Genomic DNA, 22288 nt, shown 5'->3' with positions numbered 1-22288 from the left:
TCAATTAACGCATGTCACTGCTCCCCAAATCCCCCCCCCCTCAAGAGCTTATTTGCGTTTCTCGTTCTGTATCTGCTGCGTGTGGCCGGGTATCGCTTCCTTCCGAAGCTGCAGAATCCACCAATGTACCAAACAGTCCTGTTATTAACATTCTCCAAGCCATCAGGTTACCCACTTCTTCTTCCCCGCACTTGCTACATGCCTCCTGCCACACCACCGTTTCAGCCTCCGCCCATTTTTGCAAGTCCCGCCACCATACCTCAACCTGCGGCTTGTGGCACTGCTTCCAGCCCATGGCAATCCTTCTTTTAGCAAGCACATATGCCAGGTCCCTCAGTTTCCCAACATGTTTAGTATTCCGTGGTCTGGGAAATCCTCCCAACAGGCAGGCCCAGGCTGTATCTATGTTGAGCGTGACCCCTTTATCCGCTAGTTTCCGTGCCACTTCCCCCCAAAAAGCTTCAATCACTGGGCAAGACCAGAACATGTGTGTCATATCAGCATCTTCTTCATCGCATTTTGAGCATGCTTGTATTCCTGCGTTTACAAACTTAGATATTCTTTTCGGGGGTCATATAGGCTCTATGCGTTATGTATAACTGTATCTGCTGCAATCTGGCGTTTCTGGACACCTTCTTGTGGTATCCCATAGCACGTTCCCACATCCCATCGGTCATCTGTGCCCCCACCTCCGCTTCCCAGTCCAGCCTCAAATGAGTCAAATCCTTCCCCACCCTGGTCCATCACCATCTCGTACAGTCTAGAGATCTCGTGCCCTCCTTCTGATATGTCATATATCGTTCCCATTAGGACGTCTGGCTCCTCCGCCAGTACAGTCTCTGGCCAGGTTTTACGAATAGTCTGCACCAGCCTGAGATACATGACATATTGGCCTCTGTGCAAACCTGCCTCTTCTCCCAGTTCTTCGAAATCTTTAATAATCCCTTCTTGCCATACATCTCCCAATGTGACCAGCCTGACCGATTCCCAATAGGTCCTAATTATCATTCTGAGTTGGTTGTCTTCCCCGACTAGCGGCACCTGTGGGGAACACGGGTACGGGTTCTCCATCAGTTGGCATACTCTGCGCCACATCTTCCACCCAAGCAACATCATACCCGGATGTTCTTTAATTTCAAGTCTAGGCACCCAGATAATCTCCTTTAGGTAAAACGGGGTGCAGTCCTGCCCAAACAGCCTAAACTCAGGAGTTACCTCATCAGAGAGCCATTTGGTTACATATTGCAACTGGCTAGCTACATAATAGGCCTCAAAATTCGGCAGCTTAATGCCCCCTCTATCATGGAAGTTCTGCAGCTTCCATAGCGCTACTCTATTGCGAGTGCCATGCCATAGGAAGTCCCGGCACATGCTGTTCAGTTTGACAAAAAACTTTTTGGGTATCAAGTATGGTATATTACTGAAGAAATGTAGCAGCCTGGGCAGGACCACCATTTTGAGCATCGCCCCCCGTCCCATCATCGCCAGCGGCAGCTTCTCCCAAAACTTCATATTTGTTCAGATTTTTGTTCACAGCCACCTCGGTATTATGCAAGTGTTCCCCCTCCACCGTATGATACACATCTATTCCGAGGTAGCGGAAGGAATCAGCCGCCCAAGGTACGGACAACACTGGCAACCGCTTCAAAGGGGCTCCTATGTAGCTCCCCAATGGGAACATGCTCGATTTTTGGGGGTTCACCGCTATGCCGGACAGTTCTGCATACTTTTCCATAACCTCTAGAATATACTGAAGATTTTCCTCCGAATATTTCAAATATAGTAGTACATCGTCAGCATACAGGGATATTAGGTGTTTCTCTCCCCCTACCTCAATACCGACCATGTCATATTGTTGTCTGAGGTACACTGCCAGGGGCTCCAGGGCTAGAATGTATAACATCGGGGACCAGGGGCACCCTTGTCTGGTGCCTCTACTGAGTTGCCACCTCTCGGATATCACCGATCCCGTGCGTACCCTGGCCAGTGGTTCACTGTATAGTAATTTTGCCCACCTAACATAACCCGGCCCCATCCCGTATTCTTCCAGGGCCTCCAGCAACCATGGCCACCTCACTGAATCAAAAGCTTTGACTGCATCTAGGGACACCACCGCCATTTCCCCCTTGCTCCTGTTTCCCTCTTCAATCACCCGGTGGAGTCGCCTATGGTTGTGGGTTATATTTCTGTTGGGGACATAACCTGTCTGGTCCGGGTGTATCAGTTAGCTAATAACTCTACGCAGTCTATTGGCCAGGACCGCCGTCAATATCTTGCTATCCTGGTTCAACATTGACAACGGCCTATAGGAGCCGCAGCTATGCCCTGGCTTGTTGGGCTTAGGGAGCGGCACAATTAACGCTTCTCTAAGCGATTCCGGCAGCCGACCCATCTCAAAAGACTCATTGAGCATCTCTAGCATAGGGGGGGGGGGGGAGTACTTCCACTCTATATATTTTATAAAACTCGCCAGGGAATCCGTCCGCGCCCGGGGTCTTGCAGGTGGGCAGCTGCTTCACCACCTCCTCCAATTCCTCTAAGGTAATCGGTGCGTCCAGCTCCTCCCTTTCTTCAGCACTAATCTTAGGTAATTCCATGTCTTTTAGCGTTTCTCTAATCTCCTCTCAATTGTCCCCTCCTCTGTCCTCATATAATGTCCTATAATAGTCCAAGAATGCCTCGTTGACTCTCTCCTGGGTGTCAACCACCTCCCCGCCTTCTTTAGTTATTGTCCTAATCGGGGGCCTGGGGGTTTCGCTCTTATATAACCACGCCAGCAAGCGGCCAGTTTTATCCCCTCCTGCATGTTGCCTCTCGACATACTTCTTATAGTTAAGGTTGCAGAGCCTTTCCCAAAGCTCTGCGCACCTCTGCTGTAACTCGAGTACAAGGTCCGCATAGCCTCCCGCCCTGTTGCTTTCACGCTCCAGTTTCTCTTCTGCTTCCTCTAGTTCCGTTAGGACCCCACCCTGTAGGCCCTTTGACTTAGTAATAGCAGCACCCCGCAATACCACCTTAAAGGCTTCCCAGAGCGTGCCCGCTGAGTCTACGCTGCCTGTGTTTACCTCAAAGTACTGTGTGATCACATCCCTGATATCTTCCCTGAAGACCGGGTCCCGGAGCGCTTCCGCCCAGAGGCGCCACGTCGGTATCCGCGCCCTGGGGCGGCAGCACTGCCAACTCAGCACCAGAGGCGAGTGGTCCGACAGGACCCTCGCTCTATAGCCTATTTGGGTGGTCTCTATCACCACATCTGGCGTGGCAAAAAAGTAATCCAGCCTCGTATGCAGTTGCTGCGGAGCTGAGTAATGCGAGTACTGTGCTTCATTAGGGTGTTTCAGCCTCCAAACATCTGCCAGCCCAAAGTCGTCTAGTAATGTCTGCAATACCCTAGCCGCTGGGGTGGGCCTAGTAATCTTCCCATCAGATCTGTCCGTCTTTGGGTTGAGCACGCAGTTGAAATCCCCTCCCCAGATAACCGCTCATCCCATACACGCGCCCAGATGAGTACACAGGGTTCTAAAATACGTCGCAGTGTTTTGGTTGGGGGCATACGTATTTATAATACACACCTCTCTATTCTCTACCAAAGCCTTTAATATGACCAACCTCCCCTCCGTGTCCACCACCTCCTGTGTAAGTTGGAGCGGAACGTGCGGTGCCACCCAGACCAGCACACCCCTAGCGTAGGCAGATTACGGAGAGCCTACTACAGTACCTCTCCACTTCTTCCCCACCAGTTCCAATTTTTGCTGGGTCAAATGTGTTTCCTGTAACAACGCAATATCAATCTTCTGTCTTTTTAAGTACATCATGACTGTTTCTCTTTAAGTAACTGTTAAGTCCCCTGACATTCCATGTTACGATCTTAAGGTCCCCCATGGCTCACAACTGTCCTCCCGCCTTCCGGGCAGTGACTCCCCTTTGCCCACGTGATACAGATACAGCTCTCCATCTTTGCTTGTTGCTTCTCGTACCAGCTCAAACTCCCCATAACTATGTACACAGCAAATCCCAACTTCCCTCCCCTCCCCCCACCCGTCCCTTCCCCAATATCACACACCCCAACTGCTGCCCAGCTCCATTCTCGGAACTCAGGCACCCCCACATCTAGCCCTGCAAGCACCAAACAATGCACAGAGCTCAGTAGGGTGAAGTCGCCTTAATGGCCACTTAACTAAAATTGTTGTGGGGTAAAGAGATCCGCTCTGTAAGGCTCCCTGTAATTCAATAATAACTACAGTACTTATAATATTTAGTGCAATAGTCTGACCTTCTCTACTGAAGGCTGCGCAAACGACTATATTAAAGTCCCACGTGCCGCGCCATCTTGTGGCACCTTCCTCTTGCATTACTTATCTCTTCCGTGCTCTTTCTCCGTCCGAACTTCTGACTCCTGGGGACATCCCTGCGTATCGAGCCATCCCATGGCATCCTCCGGGGTCTCAAAAAACAAAGTTTTATGTTTATGAATGATTTTCAATTTTGGCGGATACAGTAACATATATTTGTGGCCCGCCTCTCTCAATCTCCGCTTTACCGTCCCAAAGTTCATGCGGCTACGCTGCACAGACAGGGTATAGTCCGGCTAGGCCGTGATGTTTGCCGCTCCTTGTGTAATGGTTCCTCCCTTATGAAAGTGTTCCAATATCCGCTCCCGATCTCGGTAATTAAGAATTTTGGCTATCACCGGCCTAGGCGGATTCCCCGGCGGCGGCCTCCTTGTTAAAGCTCTATGTGCCCTTTACACTGCAAATCCTTGAGATAGGGCGCCTCCGGGTATCTCTTGCAGTAGCAAGGACTCAATGAATTCTGTGGGATCGTGGCCCTCCAATCCCTCCGGCAGGCCCACAATGCGGATGTTGTTTCGGCGAGCTCGTCTTTCCGCCTCCTCCGCTCTGCTTTCCAAGTTGCCCACTCTTTGTATCAGGGCATGCAATTCGGCTTTATGGGAGGCGCAATCCGCAGTATTCGGGCTAACGTCCTTCTCAAGGGACTCCGTGCGCTCTGCCAAGGCCCTGACGTCTTGTCGGAGTAGATTAACGTCCTCCTGCACCTCTCCGACCTTGAGGTCCAGCGCCGTTTTCAGTTCAGTGACGGCTAGTTCGAGTTTAGATTCCCAGGCCGCCCTTAGGTCCGCAATCGCAGCTAGGACTTCTTGGTTAGCGCCCGATGTCGTCATGCCGCTTGCAGGCGGCTTGTCCCTGCTCTTGCTATTGTCTTGACCCGGGGACGTCTTAGCGAAGTCGTCTAAGGTGGGCTGTTTCGCTTTCGGCCTCAACGTTCTATTCGACATGACCCGGAGGACCTGTATTTCGCACAAATGACAAATGTGCACTCAGTACGCCCCTTTCGCTCGGTCACCGTGCGGCCTGCTCCTTCCTTTGTTCCGGACATTAGTCGGCCATTTTGTGTCGTCTTTCGTCTACGGCGCTCCTTATCTTTTCCGCACAGATCTCTGCCGCCGTTCTTCCTACACCATCCAGAAGTTCACCATGCGTGGCCCGATCATTCACACGCCGACATATGTATTTTCAACGGTCGTCGGCCCATCGTTACGCACTTTTTCGCCCGGATCATTACAGGATCTCGGGAGCTCCTCCAGATCACGTCGTCCTACATGGCCCTCGTAGCCACGCCCCTTGCAGTGGGATATTTAGCACACTTTCGGAACACTACTTCATAGAATTCTGAATCGTCTATGTTGGAACCATATACATTTATCAGCAGGACTTCAGTACTCCCAAGTTTCCCATGAACCAACACATATCTACCACATTCGTCACTCTCTATTGCATAATGTATGAATGGCAGTGACTAATGGACCAGAATCATGAAACCACAGGCTTTAGTTGAATATAAAGCTTAGTAACGCTGCCCCCTCCCCCCCATCCCCCACCCTGGGGCCATTTTCTGCGCTTGGGCTTCTATTAGATGCGTTTCTTGCAAGAATAACAGTTGAGCCCCTTGCCTGTTCACATACGCCATCACTTTGCACATTTCTATGGGCAAACCCAGCCCCCTTACATTCCAACTAATAAACTTTACACAAGTCGGGCCAACTTGAGTCATCATTTCGTATGTATCCTCGCATGATATCTGGTCTCCCATAAAGCCTCCCAAAAAAGCCATAGTTCGCTGCAATCAATCTGTGCATTTTCAAAACTGTTTGATTGCGTAAGGAATCTGGCTTTCCCTCAGCAGCTTATTGACTCCTACAAATGAGCGTCACTCCTGTTGTACCGTCAGCATGAAGTCTGAAAAAATGCGGATCACGCTCGAGCCAATCTTCAGGTCCTGTTTTTCTCAGGTTGACCTCAGCACCAAGACTCTAACCTCGCAATGATTGGGCTTCGGAATGCACCTGGCTTGGGTTTCGCCACTAGAGACTTATGTGCCCGTTCTACCATGAACATTTGAGACCAGCCTGGATCTCCTAGTAGGTCCCTCAACAGGCCCTCTACTGCCGTTTCCATGGGATTTCCAAGGTGTCTTCCGGCACGCCTGTGATGCAGATATTGTTTTGCCATGATCTTGCCTCTAGGTCCTCACACTTAATTTTGATGCTGCCCAAGTCTTTTGCCATAGTTGTGACCGTGTTTTGCAATGAGACTGGCTTTTTCCACAGTGATTATTCTCGTTTCAGTTTCTGTAATACGATGGGTAGCCTTCTTCAACTGAGCACGGATCGTGGACACAGTGACATTTATGCCATCTAATTTATAATTTATTGATGCAAATCCTTGTTGCATAATCGCCGCCACTCCCTGTAGGTCGGATGGGGGCAGAACAGGGGTTCACTGCAGTTGTCTCCTGACTTTCAGCACCTTTGTGATTTGCCTCTAGTTGTTTAGCGGCGGGTTTAGTGAACTTATCCATGGTGCCGCTCTTTTTCGGGGTGTTGCCCTTTAGGCATTATCTCAGTCCACTGGTCTTTCACTGGCGTGCCGTATTGAGCGACCTGGAACATTGGTCGAATGGACCCAGATGCCTTCTGCAGCAAGCTGTGTGATTGTGGGAGGCTAATTAGGGAGGCAGGGGGGGCATCCCCTCTCACAATGCAGAGAAGCTAGTTTCCTCCCCAGAGTGGACACTTTTGAACAGTCCAGCCCGTTTGTCCTTGTTGGAGGGAGAGTGGGGGGGGTGTTTGGGCTCAGCGCACCGTGACAAGTTGCACAATAGTAGGGCCAGCCGTCTTTGCTTCCCAGATCAAGACTTCACACCCTCAAAGGGACAGGCGCCGCCAGCAGTAAATAAATTTCGGCAGCTTGAGCTATAGTAGGAATTATCCCGCCTTGCTACGGGCCGCCAGAGCCTACATTTATCTGCATCACGTGGAATGTTACTATGCCTGCTTTAAACGTGTAACTAAAAGTAGCCACAGGTCCTGCTGCCGTATCTCCCGCCTCTGTTATGGGTGCAGCCTGGGGGAACCAGAGTGTACTCTCCTGCCCTTGGTTGACTATTATCAGGCCCCCAGGGTATGCTTAGTAAATAACACATCATTATCATTATCATAATAGGATGAGGCGCGCCTAGGGGTCACAGCTCAATGGCCGCCATTATGTCCATGCCACATTGAAATGGCACCTGTGGTGACCGAGGAGTGGAGACTAGCGCCACTGAACTCCGTAGTCCGCAAGGCGCCCTACTGCTCTATACACCCCTCGGAAGGGCGAGGGAACCACCACCGTAGCTAAGAGAAGGGTAGTCCCCTTCTCCACGTACCTTGTCTTAGCCTAGCCCCGTATGCTTATGGCAAGTGTGTCCTCAGTTGTGGCTGAGAGGGGTTCCTTTCTTCGTGTATCCTGTTCCTTTGTCCGTCCCTCGTGGGTCCAGAGTGAGCATGTGCACATGATGGGCTCTGTCCAGAACTCTGTGAAGCCTGCACCGCTACTGTGTGTCTGTGTGGTAACCTTTATCATGGAGCATGGATCCCACGTTGTGTGCATGCTGGTGGCACCGTCGTTCTCTAGCTGCGTCTCCTGGTAAGTGTTTATGGCAGCGGATTGCAAAAGTCCACGTTAACTGCAGCAGTCCGCGCCTCGGCTATGGCTTTGCCCTAGTTAGAACCATATGTCTGCGGGCTGCGGTGGGCACCAACCTCGCCCGCCGCTTTGCTTTTTATCTGTGCAATCGCCACGTCACCCACTGTTCATGGTGCTGTGGGTTGTCAAGCGAAGCAGGCAGCTCTGTCTGACGTCTGCTTCCACTGCAGCCTTTCGGTGTGCCCTGCCGCCAGTGCAGGCAGCCTTTTTGGTCTTCCCCCGTCTGGGTCTCGGAGAGGTGGCACGTCTCCGACAGCCACAGATCTTGCTGCAACCCAGCGGTTCTGGGTGCTGTCCTTCTCCGGTGTCGCCGGCATCTCGGCGCTTAGTGTTTATCTCCTGGCGGAGAGATCCTTGCAGCTGGAAGTGCACAGCAGCGCCCGTATCTTGCTGGGGCCTTGCCTATTTGGTCGAATATCTACGGCGGTGTTGAAGTGATGCCTTCAGGATTCCATCAGTGCTTGCAGGTTCTCTTCACAGATATTCTCATTGAATTGTATGGCTCCCCTTCTCGGAAACCGCATGGATGTTGCCAGAGAGCTCACAGTGTAAATGGAGCTCACGCAAACACAGCCATCTTGTTGTTCGCGCAACAACGCCCCCCTAATCTATAACTTAATGGGTCAGCCCAGCCCACACCAAAGGTTTTACTCCATATCACCCAGCAATCATAAAATGGAACTGAGATGAGCTAGATCAGTGGTGCCCTGAATAATATGAACACAACAGGACTGTCACCCTTTGCCTGATTGATGACTGAACCTCTCCCTGGTGGGACTAGCCCAATAACTTCAAACAAGATTCCTCCAAACAGGATTCCTCCAAGACTGCCCCCCTATCTCTGCCTAACCACAAGCTAAAACTAGCATTGTCAACTTTCAGTCTTTTATCACCTTGACACTACATACACAGATCTCTCTGCACATTGTAGCCGTATTCCTGCTAGTACAGATCACCATATTAACCACCATGGAACAACTTGAAGTACGCTATATGCCCTCGAACATCTTTAGCTCTATCTCATACCTCCTTCTCCACCCGGACCAGTGGATCTCCCGGCATGCCTGCACTTGCAGCTAATAGATGGGTCCTCCCCTCCAGATAAGATACATCCAAGTGTGACCACCACAAACCCCATAGAATCATACTGGCACACAGGGCTCTGGTATTTCTGTCCATGGCCATCAACACCTCTGATTCTGCTCCTGCCTCTACCTCTACCCCATGATAGGTATCCTGCTCAAGAACACTTGCAAAGCAATAAAATGGGCTGTGCCACACATGTACACCAGACACTACTGCCTCTACATTGGGAAAAGGGAAACTAGGATTTGATAATGACCTCTTAAAATCAAGTGTGGCTCAGCCTTCCGTAACCTGTGTTGCTAATATGTTGAAGTTACTGCTCTTGAGTCTATTCAAAGAATGTGATGCTGTGAAGGATCCAATGCTGGAGGTGAAAAATGTGGGTGAATGCCATAGCACTCTGCTTCTAAAATCTGAAGATGGCCTCTAGGGTTGGACCCAAGGCCCCTTCCACCTCACTGGCTGCCAGCAGGTCCTAAATGGGGAGGATGGATTATATAGAGGGAAGATTGTTTTTGTTTTTAGCTGCAAATAAAATGGTTCAGTGGATTCCCAACTTGACAGGGAATATTGGTCATCTGAATCTGACATATATCAACACTTGGACAATTGTTACAGGTTAGAAGTTGTTTGCTTCATGCACCAAATTATACCCATGATCCACAAAATGTTTTAATACTAAAGGGGATCCTTTATTAAAATTGTGCTCAACATTGAAACTTGAATGTGCTTCCCACCAACTCCTGAAGACAGTTCAGGGGCCTTTGTTTTGTCACAGTGCTTGCTAGTGGCCAGCCCCCTCGGTTTTCTAGTGTTCCATGTTCACTCTTTAGCCCAGGCCTTCCTCAACCACAGACTTTTCACTGTAGGTGGGTAACGCCTACAATCCAATATCTACCTTACTAAACCTGATGGTCTAAAAGCAAGCTCCTTTTCTCTCTATCTCTCTGGGGAAAAATATAGGTGGCCCCCTAACCCAAGCTCCCCAAAGGTAGTAATTTGCAATGATGGGTACCTTTTAGACAATCCAGCCTCACATTATCTCTTCCACGCCTTCCTGTTCCTCTCTGTATTTCTTTTGGTTTCTCGCCCTGTTCTCCTCCTCCAACCACTGTCTCTTCTTTCTCTCCCTTGCACTTACTACTTGCTCTGTGAGGTTCCTCAACCTTTTTATTTTAGGCTCTCCTAATACATTCCTCCATCTACACCACAACTACTCTCCTCCCACCCCCAATACCACCAGCCCTCTCCCAGCACAACTACTATTCCTCTCCACAAATCCCCTCTACTCTACAACCTCCCACTACAACTCTCCACCACTCTTAACCCCACCACCCTCTGTCCCTGTCACTCTTCCAAGCATCATACCATTCACTCACGACTCTGCCAGTCTCACTCCTTTCACACAAACATACAACCAACTACCACTTTCTCACACCAACCAATACCTCACCTTGCACACTGCCTCAGCAATTCTCCTCCACGCTCCTCTCCACTGTACTTCCCTGGCTCTTCTTAGTCCACCTTCTCCTTTTATAACCTTACCCAAATAAGGTCCTCCCTTTTTAGCCTCCTCCTTCCCCCCTCCTTTGGCTGCCTCCTTCACCTGGTTCCCTGGGCCAACCAAGGCCTTCCTTTTCCCCTTGGGAGTTGTTAAAGGTGAGTGAAAACATAAGAGGTCATAAACCCATTGTTTTCTGATGCACGTGTCGGCCAGCTCTCTGTAATGACGGCCTGCTGCAGCAACAATCATTCTCCTTGTCCAGCGTGTATGAGGTTTCCCAGGGGCTTACGGGATGCCGGATTGGCAACAGGATCACCCAGTGGCCCTGGAACAGATTTAGCTGTTGTCCATGTGGCTAAGGTCATTGCAACCTGAATGGAGCCGTTAGCAGCCTGTTTTGGTGTGATCGTTGTTGGAAGACTGATTGTGTGGGCCACTGAAGTTGCCTGGTTGCTGGATGGGTTTTTCTCCCATCCTGGTCTGTTTCGCGGTTTCTTTCTGAACTTTAGCTTGCCAGTCGTTCTCCTAGGAAGCATTGTGCTATACAGGGTTCAGGTAGAAAATGGTGGTACTCCTTCCTTGCAAACGGACACAAAAAGAAGGAATAATGACTGGTACCCTCCCAACTCTCTCACACCACCTCCGGGGAAGGACTGGTTCTATGAATCCCTCTGGAAGACTTCCCAACCCACGCTGACAGTGCTTCTTAATCCCTGTTTGACTGTCAGGTAGCTGACCCTGTCACACAAATCAGGAGAAAGGTAATTCAATCTTCACAGATTCCAAAGTGTTCTCATGTTAAGGTTTATTTTGCTCGAGTCTTTTATTCATGAAAACTGCCCAATAAAGCCGGATATTGCACATTACTTAAAGAAATGTTTACATCTAATTTTAATAAGTATTCTGAAGACACTTCTTGTGATGCCATATATGAATTGTCCTTATTTAATGCACACTGTAAACTACATATTTTGAAATATAACGAAAAACATTTGCTTCATTTTCCAGCAGTACTTGCATCTTTGAATGTGAAAAGGCTTCACTGCACTTCCTTTGACTGACTTAGTTGCCGCTAAACAGTTCAGTGTATTACTGTTAACTCCTGAGCTATCAATGCTCTATGGGCTAGTTGTAAATCCTGGGGTCGGTAATGGTAGGGGGTAGTGAGAAAAGACTCCCATCACTCGAAAGGAGCACGTTTAAAAAAACTGGACGTTTAAGATGGCACTAGTTAAGTTATTTATTTGATGTATTTCTGAGCACAAACTAAATATCATAACACTTTATCATTGACGAATAGGTATCCTCCAGAAGCACCAGAACTTCAAATACGAAAAATGGCAGACTTATGCTTCTTGGTACAGCATTATGAATTGGCGTACAGTTGCTATCATACTGCAAAAAAAGACTTTTTGGGTGATCAAGCAATGCTCTATGCAGCTGGGGCTCTGGTAAGTATTGCCGAACTATACATTAAATGTACAGAAATTATTCTTCGCATGGTACAATTTACATGCAAGCATGCACGCTACTTTTAACTGCAACAGAAGACTAGTAATCTAATAAAAGTAACAAGTGCTTGTGGGAATACAGGACATGTATTTATTTCTGGGGCTTCTGAATCTCATTAGCCCTGCATTATATATATATGTTATGTAATGAAATGGTTTGTCAGGAGTATTGAAAGTTGTTTTCTTGGAAGAGTAAAAGGCATAAATAGGGATGTTTCCATCATACCATTCATATATGTGACGATTCACAAGGTGTCGTCACTTCTCCCCAGAGTGGGGGGGCCTTTTCCTTGAGTGTAGGGAGGGGCAGCTGCTACCCAATAGTCCCCCTAGTGGTGGTTTAATGCAAGAGGACCTCATGGGGAAGGGACTCCCCCTGTGGGGATAAGGACGACAACCTGAGGTACAGCCCATTGAATTTTGGTACTCCCTGACATTCACTATCCTGCCCAAATGTCCAGAGCCAATACATACAAAGAAAACCTATGTATTATTGTAACATAGGGCCCAAAGCCAAAAGTACCAGGACAAGGAAGAGCACAGGAGACATAAAGATCATTTACTGTGATAATACTGGTACAAGGTGGCCCCAAGGAGGCATGAGGATCAAGTCAGTAACAAAGGAGGACTTGTGCAATCCACATGGGAGGAGCGGGATACAATGTATAAAAAGGAACAAAGGCCTATAAGGTGTCCAGCCTGGCCGCAGAATCTAATGCAACTGTAACGAGAATTGCAGTGGTGGCGGGCATAGCGATATCCAGTCCTCTTAGGGGGAAAGCAGTCGGTGTCCGAATTCTCAAGTGCAGGAAATTCAAATGCTGGCCAACAGCTTGGGAAAAGCAAAGAGCAGCAAAGAAGTTCTCCACCAGGCAAGTGGAGTCGAACCAAATCCAGAAGCCAGGAAGACGTCACGAGTGCAGAGTAGAGAAGCCCATAGAGCCGGAGAAGTGTCCCGATTCCCAGGAATTTCCAGCAACGTTCCAGAGCCCCGTAAGAGGAGGTACATGAGAACTGGAGGGGACCCAGGGGCTGGCGGAGGCCAAGGTGGCTTTTCCCTGGTCCAGTATTAGCAAGGACATTAATGGACATAACAAGTGAAGGGTCTGTGTCCCCAAGGGTGAGAAGACTAGCATCTGAGGAAATCTTCCTCGGCACAGTTGAGGCGAGGAGACCACTGGCCACCAGAAAAGTGTCTGGAGCCCCCAACAGTGAGAAAGAACTGTGGCAAGCAATACAAGGGGAAGGAAGTCTTATTTTGGTTCTGGGCTGAGGGTTGTACTGGGGACACCAAGGGAAGGGATTAATTCCCCCTGGTTTTCTTGTAAACTGTGTAAATCTACAACAGGAGAAGGGAGCCATTCTCCCGAGTGTGAAATCGCATACAGACTGGGTGATACCCAAAAGCTAGGGAAAGTGAGTCATTCCCTCTTTCATTTCTGTTGTAAAAGAACACTTTTTTTGTGGTCACTTCAAGAAGCATGAGAAGGGGTCCAGTCTCCTGAAGGAGTAACTGTCTGTTAGTTTATTCTTTAGTTGTAATGTGATGGTTAGGAGTAAGATTTGACACAGGATGGGGGAACTTTGATTTGAGGGACATTTTGACAATTCCTTTAGTTTTAGTTTGAGGCAGGGAAAACCCTTCTCGGAGATTAGGACATATCGGTTTTTCATATCGGTTTTTCTTTCCAAGAAGTAAAGGTTTATAACCAAAACCATGCCACCTTTGTGTCAGCTTCCTCCTTCGATACCCTTACTTATACTACATGTGCAGGTACCCACAATGTAAAATTGAAGAAACAAGTTCTACATAAGTTATACTTGGCGATTAAAATTAGGCTGAACCAGGTTTTAAAGGTTAGATCATAAATTAGTGTCAACTTCAATTACTCCTCCCTTCAATGACTAAGGACTGTCCTTGCTGGATGGTTCACCATTTTGCCCAACATTTTGATTTGTTCAATTAACCAGCTTTGTCTTTAACAATGCAGTGTATAGGCAGTGAAGCATTTGAACGTGGTCCAAACGGGGTGTGCTTCCCCCCCCCCCCCTTCCACACACATACACAAAGGTGCAACACGTGGCATAGTAGGGGAGTCGGACTCTGTGCACTTGTGAATATCTGGTACCACTTTAGTTCTTTGTACAATTTACATGTGACATTTTGTTCATCAGGCTGTAGCTGTATCTTAAACCTTGGGTGTCCAGTCAACTGGTCGACAACAAACTGGTCGACTGCAATTTGGTCGACACCATTTGGTCGAATGCCGAATGGTCGAATTTTTTTTTTTTTTTATATATATATATATATATATGTGTTTTGTGGGTTTTCATGTGGGGGAAAAAAAAAAAGAAAAAAAAGGGGGTTGGGGGGGGACCCCACAAAAAAACCAAAAAATGAGTAAAAAAAAAAAAAATTCGATCATTTTGGCATTCGACCAAATGGTGTCGACCAATTTTCCTGTCGACCAAATGTTTTCGACCATTTGACTGGTAACCTAAACCTTGGAGTTTGTATTCGTCCTCCATTTACCAATTGATACTGAAAATGTCATTTCTGTTCTGCTAATTTCCGCTGTTAGCACCACGTCATCCTGTTGAAATTGAAGGACAATATTACAAACGGAATCCCCAGCTCATGCTTTATGAAGGGGAACCTGTGAACGTACTTGGAGGGGTCCCTTCTTTGGTGCCCGTAAACTATTGTATTCATTATTAGAGCTGGATAATTATAGTCATTACATTATGCAAATCGCATTCTTGTTTCATGTCATCTGCTGGAAATCTCGGGCAATTCTACCACCTTTTGTAGATGCCATTCTGCACTACTGTACACATTTTATAGCATAGCATGACTTTCCCCTTTATACTGGCAGAGCAATTTACCTTCATGGTAAACTTCCAGTAAGTTTCACACATAAATATGTATGGGTGTAGAGCAACTATTGTTAATGAACACTATTTGAGCCTACAAACAAGTTAGCTGTCCCTCCAGATGTTGCCTAGCCCTAGGTGTCGGTGATGTGCCACCTATCTAGGGTGAGGAGAAAGAAGAGGCTGACACTATTGCTCACCTATTGTAATAACCCATGAATCACATGGGCCTATAGTCCTATAAAATGTCAAACACAGGAATCAAAATTGCTTTTAATTTCTGAGACAACTAAAATATACTATTGCCAGCCAGAAAGAGTATCTGCCCTTTTAAACAGAGACGTCCATTTAACTGGGAAGGGAAAGACTGGAAGGAGGCAAGGCAGAGAGACTCCTATGTATGCAGGGGAGGCCCCCTTGCTGTGTAACACCTGAGAGGGGAGAAGTCCAGAGAGTCATGGAGCCTGCGAGCTTCCAAACTGCTTTCGGAGAGCGAGCAAAAGACCGGAAGCGCCCTGTCCACAGAGGGGGAGAAATTGAGTAACCGACGGTGGTGGCATGACCACAATGAATTTGTGGTGTGCAGGGTGCCCCAGAACAACACTGAAACCACTATGCTGCAAAAGCATCAAACTGTCCATATACCTGCAGTGTTACTAGCTCGCAGGGAGAGGGAACACCGAGAGTGGGACAGAAAGAAGGCAACTGGGCAGACGCTGAGCAAAAAGTGGCCCAGGAGACGTTTCCCCACTGTATTCAAGGTAACTAAGTGCTCATTGTAAAGGAAAAGATGAGGGACAAAAGGGACTCAAAGAAAGCAATCTATAAAGTGGAGATAAAACCCACAGAGCTTGTGAAAGAATTACAAGAACTGATATCAAGAGTGACAAGAGACTTTTTGAAATTAATCTACTAGTAAGAAGCGCAAAGCCAAGGAGAATACTTTGAGAAACAAGTCAATCAGGAGAAGGGATACGTTCTCCTGACCTACTTTTTGCTGGAATAGTGTTCGGGTCGGTTAGGATTCGTTTTTTTGGGACAGCAGACCTTTTTGTGTTTTGTCTCCCGACAACAGACACGCACCTTAGTTATTTACATGGACCGTGACTTCCCACCACATAGCAATAGGGAAAGTTATGCCTTTTTCTTATCATTTAATAAACATCCAATCAGAATGTCAATACTGTGTCTGCGTCACCCTTCTGATCCTCCACACAGCACACTAATTTATTGTCTTGGGACATGACAAATAACTAGGCAGCTCACCATCAAGCATGTTTAAGTTCTTCCTATTAGCAGGTTTCAGAATTTGAGTTCTCTTTCCAAATTACGTGATAAATGTATTCTGAGATAAGTCTGTTCACATGCATTTTCCAGACTCCTACAGTATTGTATAGGATGTAGAATTCTTAGCCTGTAGGGCTGCTTAATAAAAGGAAGCCATGCCATTTTTAGAGTTTATTTTCCCCCCAGATAACATGGGTCATGATTGCTTTGTTCCATATAGCATTGTCATTTGTTCATAGGCTCAATCAGAGCCGAACCAGTTCCAGCCTCAGGTTGTCCTCCAAGAATGAGGCATTCTTTATGCATTGCATAGTTGGCCATTGATGGGGGTAAACCCAAAATATATTTCATAAATGACTTTTCCGAAATGATCAGGGGTGAGATGTTACCAAAGCCTCAATGCTTGCTCCATTTGAAGAGACTGATTTTGAGTTGGCCTTCTACGCCCCAGCATCATTGGTGCAGGTTGCGCTTTATACAGCTTGGTAAACATCTTACTCTTACGTTCCATCCCCTTTCCTCCATACTGGATGGGCGTACTTCCCAGGGACGGGAAACAGAAACTTTTTCACCAGAAAAAACGTCTTCCTCTTTAAATTTAGAGGCGCGCGGGGCTGCAGCCCTGGGAGCATGCGCTGCCTTGACTCCGCCGCCTCACCTCAGTGCCCTTTTCCGCATCGACGGGAACGGGCCAAATTCACCAGCGCACCTCGATTTGGCTTTGGCCATTTAATTCTACATGCGTATACTTCTTCACCTCTGTCTTTTTTTGTCTTTTTATCATTCAAGTATTCGATCCTCCGGCATCATGCTCATCCCCGGCGCATGTCGACTTCTACAGCGTTCAGCACGTGTCCATCCTGCGACGGGCTCTTTCCAACTAAAGAACCCCACGCCCTCTGCCTACGTTGCTGTGGTTCAGACCACGGCTGGCAAGCTTGTACCGCATCGATCCAAGCCCAAGGTAGGGCTGCTCTTTTCCAGCGCACCCCTCAAGGGAGACTCCTTCCCAAGGACTCGCTCGCGCGTGAGGGACCGCTCAGGTCCTCATACCAGCACGAGTACCAAGGATAACTCTGCTACCGGCCGGCAGGCCGAGGGGTCAGTTGATCCTCCCGGTTACAGTTCTGAGGGAGTGGAAGGTTCTTTTACTGGGTCATTGCCAGAGGGGCCACACCCTAGTACCGGCAGCACGTCCGAGGGGGCACCTATATGCAGATCCCCCAAGGGCGAAATGCCTACCAGGCCTCGTCCTGGGGAACAGGGTAGGCCTCATGATCCACACTCGAGTCCTGGAGGAGGCTGGGCCCAGCGAGCCAAGCAACACGACGCAGGCACGTGAAGGCAGCTCAACAAGATGGCTGCCATGCCTGACTTGAGGGACACCCGTCCGATACCGCACCAAGAAAGGGAGCAGGTGGAGGAACGGTTGTCAAGGTGAGACCACTGTCAACCAGGTACGTGGCCTACAGCCTATCCTTCATTTGCGCAGGGCAGTTTCCCGCTGCGTCCATATGGGCTGGGCCTGCAACGGCTCCAGCAGCCGCCCGCTACCCCATCAATATCGCCTACCACCCCTCTGGCCTACGAGGACAATTTTTAAAGGTTCCTCGGGCTCATAAATCTCCTCGGATGGGGGTCATCATCAGGGACGTGCTCCCGCCAATAGCTCCGGCGCCACAAGCCCCAGTACTGTCGCCCCTGGTCCTGTGCTGCCTACACCACCCGCTCCGGCCCCCCAACCGATAGTGCAGGCGGTTCCGTAGCAGCCTCCGCTGCAGCCTCCGCTGCAGCACCCAGTTCCGGCCCCCACACACCAACCTGCGGCTTCCAGCACTCCTCCACCGGTGCTGGACCAACCGGACCCCTAGGTGGACACAGATGAGGAAGAGGACCCTGACACACCGTCGTCAGCCAAAGCCTTCCACGAACGTCTTGCAGGGCTGGCTGAATACTTGGGCCTTCCTCAACCCGAGGTGGAGCAACCAGCAGAGAGGGTCCTCGCCGAAGCCCTCACGATCCATCCCGCAGCAAGAACGGGGAGCCCGATGCAGAAGGACCTGGTTGCCTTGGGCAAAAAGGGCTGGCTCAAGCCCCACTCTGTACAGCCGGTCAATCGACGCCTGGATGCCAAGTACAGGCAAACGGAGGGGGATACACTCTTGCTGTCTGCCCATCCTCAGCCACACTCTTCGGTGATCGCTGCAGCATCACTATACTCCAAGCCTCAGTCGTCCTTGTCTACGGCTCTGCTAGGCGAAGAGTAGAAGGTCTTGGAGGCGTTCGGGAAGAAGCTGTAGTCCAACGCATCTCTGCATATTCGTCAAGCCAATGCGGATGCCATGCTGGCAGCCGTTAATCAGAGGCTGTGGTGGGAAATTGCAGATTTCCTCCCAGAGCTTCTGGCGCAGAGCTAATCACGATTCAAGGGGGGACTGGCAGAGGCCAAGATGGTGGCACAAGACATCATGAAATCCACCGTGGCCCACATTGACACCTCTGGCCGGGCCATCTGCATTGCCACGGACATGGGAAGAACGGCCTGGCTCCCTGCTACGAAATACAACCCAGATGTCCAGGAGCGCATCTTAGACATGCTGTTCGAGGGGGGCGACCTCTTCCACTCCACCATGGACGACAAGCTGGATAAAAAGAAAAACAGCTCACAAACGGCCAAGTCTTGATCCATCCTGACAAAGACCACGGCCAAAATGTACACCCAGTCACAGCAGCGCTTGGACAAGGGGTGTACTTACGAGGGTTCCGCGGCTTCCAAGAGCAGAGATCCAGGCAGCCGGACCGTTCACCGACTCAACATCGGCGTAATCAACAAAGGGGGGGCAGCAAGGGCTTTTTTCAGTCCCCCTCCTCCAATATCCTCTGAGGGAAAGCGGGCATGACACGCCCCTCCGGGTCCACTTGTCTCCAATGGCGGGCAGGTTTGCTTTCCATGCACATTTCTGGTGCCAGAATTTCGCTGACCCCTGGATCCCCTCTGTAGTATCCACGAGGTACTGCCTGCCTATCCCAGCCTCTCCTCCCTCTTCCCCTCCACTCCCACAGGTTGGGACAGCAACTCACTTGGTGGATATCCGGTCGCTCATCGAGAGCCAGGCAGTGGAGGAAGTCCCAGTGTGGCTTGGGCTTCTACTCCAGGATTTGTGTCATTCAGAAAAAGAAATGGGCGGACCTGAGAGTTGGGCTGGACCTTTCCATCCTCAAACTCTCCCTACCTCTACAAAAATTCAAGATGGCTACGCCACCTTTGATAGCGGAGACATTGTGCAAGGGAGACTGGATGTGCTCCCTGGATCTGAAGGACGCGTACTTAAACGTCCCGATCTGGCATCCTCATTCTTTTCTATGATTCAGGATCATGGGCTACCATTTCCAATACCAGGTGCTTCCTTTTGGTCTCAACTCAGCCCCCATGGTCTTTACCAGGCTGATGAGTACAGTGACGGCCCTCCTCCAATCGCAGGGCAACCGCATCTACCCGTACCTGGCTCGTCAGCATATGTTCTGGCGCAGCAGGGGGGCAGGGTCATCCACCACGCGCCACAGAAACTAGCCCTCACAGCTTGGTTCCTGAGCAGGTCACGATAGGGCACCTCAGCCTGTCCCAAACTAATCTTGAGATTGTACAGGGACTCAGGACTAAGAGTACGTTAGTCACTATGGTGAGTAACTTATAATTTATACCCCCAATAGCCTGTGACCTGATGAGTGAATTTTTACAATGTGGGTGTTACTATTTAGGCCAGAAAAAAAAATAATCCCCAAGTATTTATAAGAGACTCCAATTTACAGTCGTTTGCCGTCTATCCAGAATGATAGTGACTTTTTGACTTGCCTTCTGGATTGTAAATTAAAACTGCTGATTTGGAGACATTAATCGGGTCTAAGACCTTCATATATTTTGTGCAGGCGTCAAGGAGCTTTTGTAATGAGTATAGCGTTCTTGCCAACAAAACAGTATCAGCATACACTCAAACAGGGCTAGGTTTCATGGCAGAATGAGGAACGTCTGCGTTGCAAGTCTTTAAATAGTCTGTAAGGCCATTAATATAAAATGAAGAGAGCTCACAGCCTTGGTTGACAACTGTTTCAAATGAGAACCAGGATGCACAATGTTCATTGTCGCCAGAGTGTTTGCACGTTGGGTTGTCTTTGTGAAGGCAAGAGATAATACAGATCAGATCCCTCACACAGTTCATTTTTCGGAGACTCTGTCATAGTTTTGCCCTATTCACTCTGTCAAAGACAGTGCTCGGGTCAATGAATGCCAACAAGATAGCCATTTCCATCTACCTGCGAAAGGAGACTATGATCAAATATAGTTTTAAGGCCTGCTCATTTGTTCCCACCCCCTCCCCAAACCCCAGTTGGTTGTCAACAAGAAATTGTTCCTTTTTGACCCAGCCCTACAGATGGGCCAAAACTGCCATGCCAAAGATCTAAAACTGCGAGCGAAGGAGGAAGATGGGTCTGTGCGCTGCTGGTGACTTTACTTTCCTTTTTGAAGATTGGAACTATAATTGCTTGTTCTCCTAGAAATCTGAAAGGAGCAATGTTCTGAAATAAAATTAAATATAGTTTGTTATGTAATTATGGTAATGGAATGGCAATTGATTCATGACGCAGGAAGGATATTGTCGAATTTGCACAGAACACTTCTCCCTTTCCTCACACAACCCGCTGCATTGTATATTTTCGCAATTTTGTCTACGATTGCTACTTTGTACATAGATTTAAAGTAACTACAATGTCGAATGTATTATTTTTGCAATTGGTTTGGAAACAATTGTTTACAAATAAACTAGAACCAAGAAGCTGGCGCTAAAATAAAAGGTCTAAAGTAAATGTATGATTTTTTTCAAATAATATCTATTTACTACAATATTAAACTATAAGTTTCACCATACCAAGGTGGCACCCCTATTTGTAACGCATCTGTAGGAATGTGTATTTCTAGTTATTTGATGCAATGCACACGTGGTTTTCTATGACATGTAGGTTCTGTGTTCAAATACACAACACGAGTGGTCTGGAGAACACGCCGCCCGTGGTCAGGAGAACAAGCTGCCCGAAATGTGTCTGTGTCAGTGTCTAAACTGTAAAATATGCAACCAGCCAATACCAGGTTCTGAGATCATATATGGTCAGGACAGTAGACAAATTTGGGAGATCTAAGAGTCTATTGCATGTACTACTAGGTTTGTAGTATATGCAATATGTCCATGTAACCTTATGTACATTGGATTGACCATCTGTCCCCTCAAAATAAGAATACTGTAACATTCCAGAGCCATCAAGAACAAAGATGCAAACTATCCCCAGGCAATACATTTTGACAATTAACATTCTAGTGATGCCTCCCTGTTAAGATACACTGCCCTGGCACATATTCCTGAACATTGGAGAAAAGGAAACAGAAAGACATCTTAGACAGTTGGAATCTAAGTTGATCATCAGATTCAACACTCAAAAACCTAGAGGCCATAATACAGGAGTGGAGTTGGCATTACACCTGATGGACAATTAAATCTGAATATCCCTATAAGTGAAATTTACATATATTCCATTATACATAGATCTCGAGGGGGCTTACTGGTGGAGAACCACCAGATTGGGGGTGGTTTCTGCTATAAACACAGAGTAATTGGTTGGTAGCACACATGTTCTTTTCCCACTTGGCCGAAAAACGCTTTGAATGCAAGAGTTAGGTGCTAGCCGACTGGGGCGTTGCACTCGGGCGGTTTGAAAGCACGATGGGTGGTGGCCACGAGCACTTGTTTTTGCCTTTGAGGAGCAATGGAGGGAGTTACCTGCACTTAGACACGCAGTCTCCTAAAAGATTTATCCTTTATTCATGCAGAATTAACAATTTATGTATTAGTACGCGTATGTCACATAATAATAATAATAATCTATCTATGTTTGGGATTTGATTGTTAAATAATCCCCAAGAGTGTCTG

General features: G+C 48.2%; 1 protein-coding gene across 4 annotated transcripts in view; it reads left to right on the top strand.

Annotated features, from left to right (window-relative positions):
- Positions 1 to 22288, top strand: part of TRAPPC8 (trafficking protein particle complex subunit 8) — a 2435788-nt gene that overhangs the window by 765624 nt on the left and 1647876 nt on the right. For all 4 annotated transcript variants that reach the window (XM_069620968.1, XM_069620966.1, XM_069620965.1 and 1 more), the window contains one exon: positions 11939 to 12089. In XM_069620968.1, coding sequence (XP_069477069.1) covers positions 11939 to 12089 — 151 coding nt within the window. The remainder of the gene's footprint in view (positions 1 to 11938; positions 12090 to 22288) is intronic.

Source organism: Ambystoma mexicanum, chromosome 5q, assembly GCF_040938575.1.
Source record: "Ambystoma mexicanum isolate Mex_15411 chromosome 5q, UKY_AmexF1_1, whole genome shotgun sequence".
In the NCBI taxonomy this organism is placed as follows: Eukaryota; Metazoa; Chordata; class Amphibia; order Caudata; family Ambystomatidae; genus Ambystoma; species Ambystoma mexicanum.
Note: the sequence above shows the minus strand (reverse complement) of the source record. Positions and strands in the feature narration are given on the sequence as shown.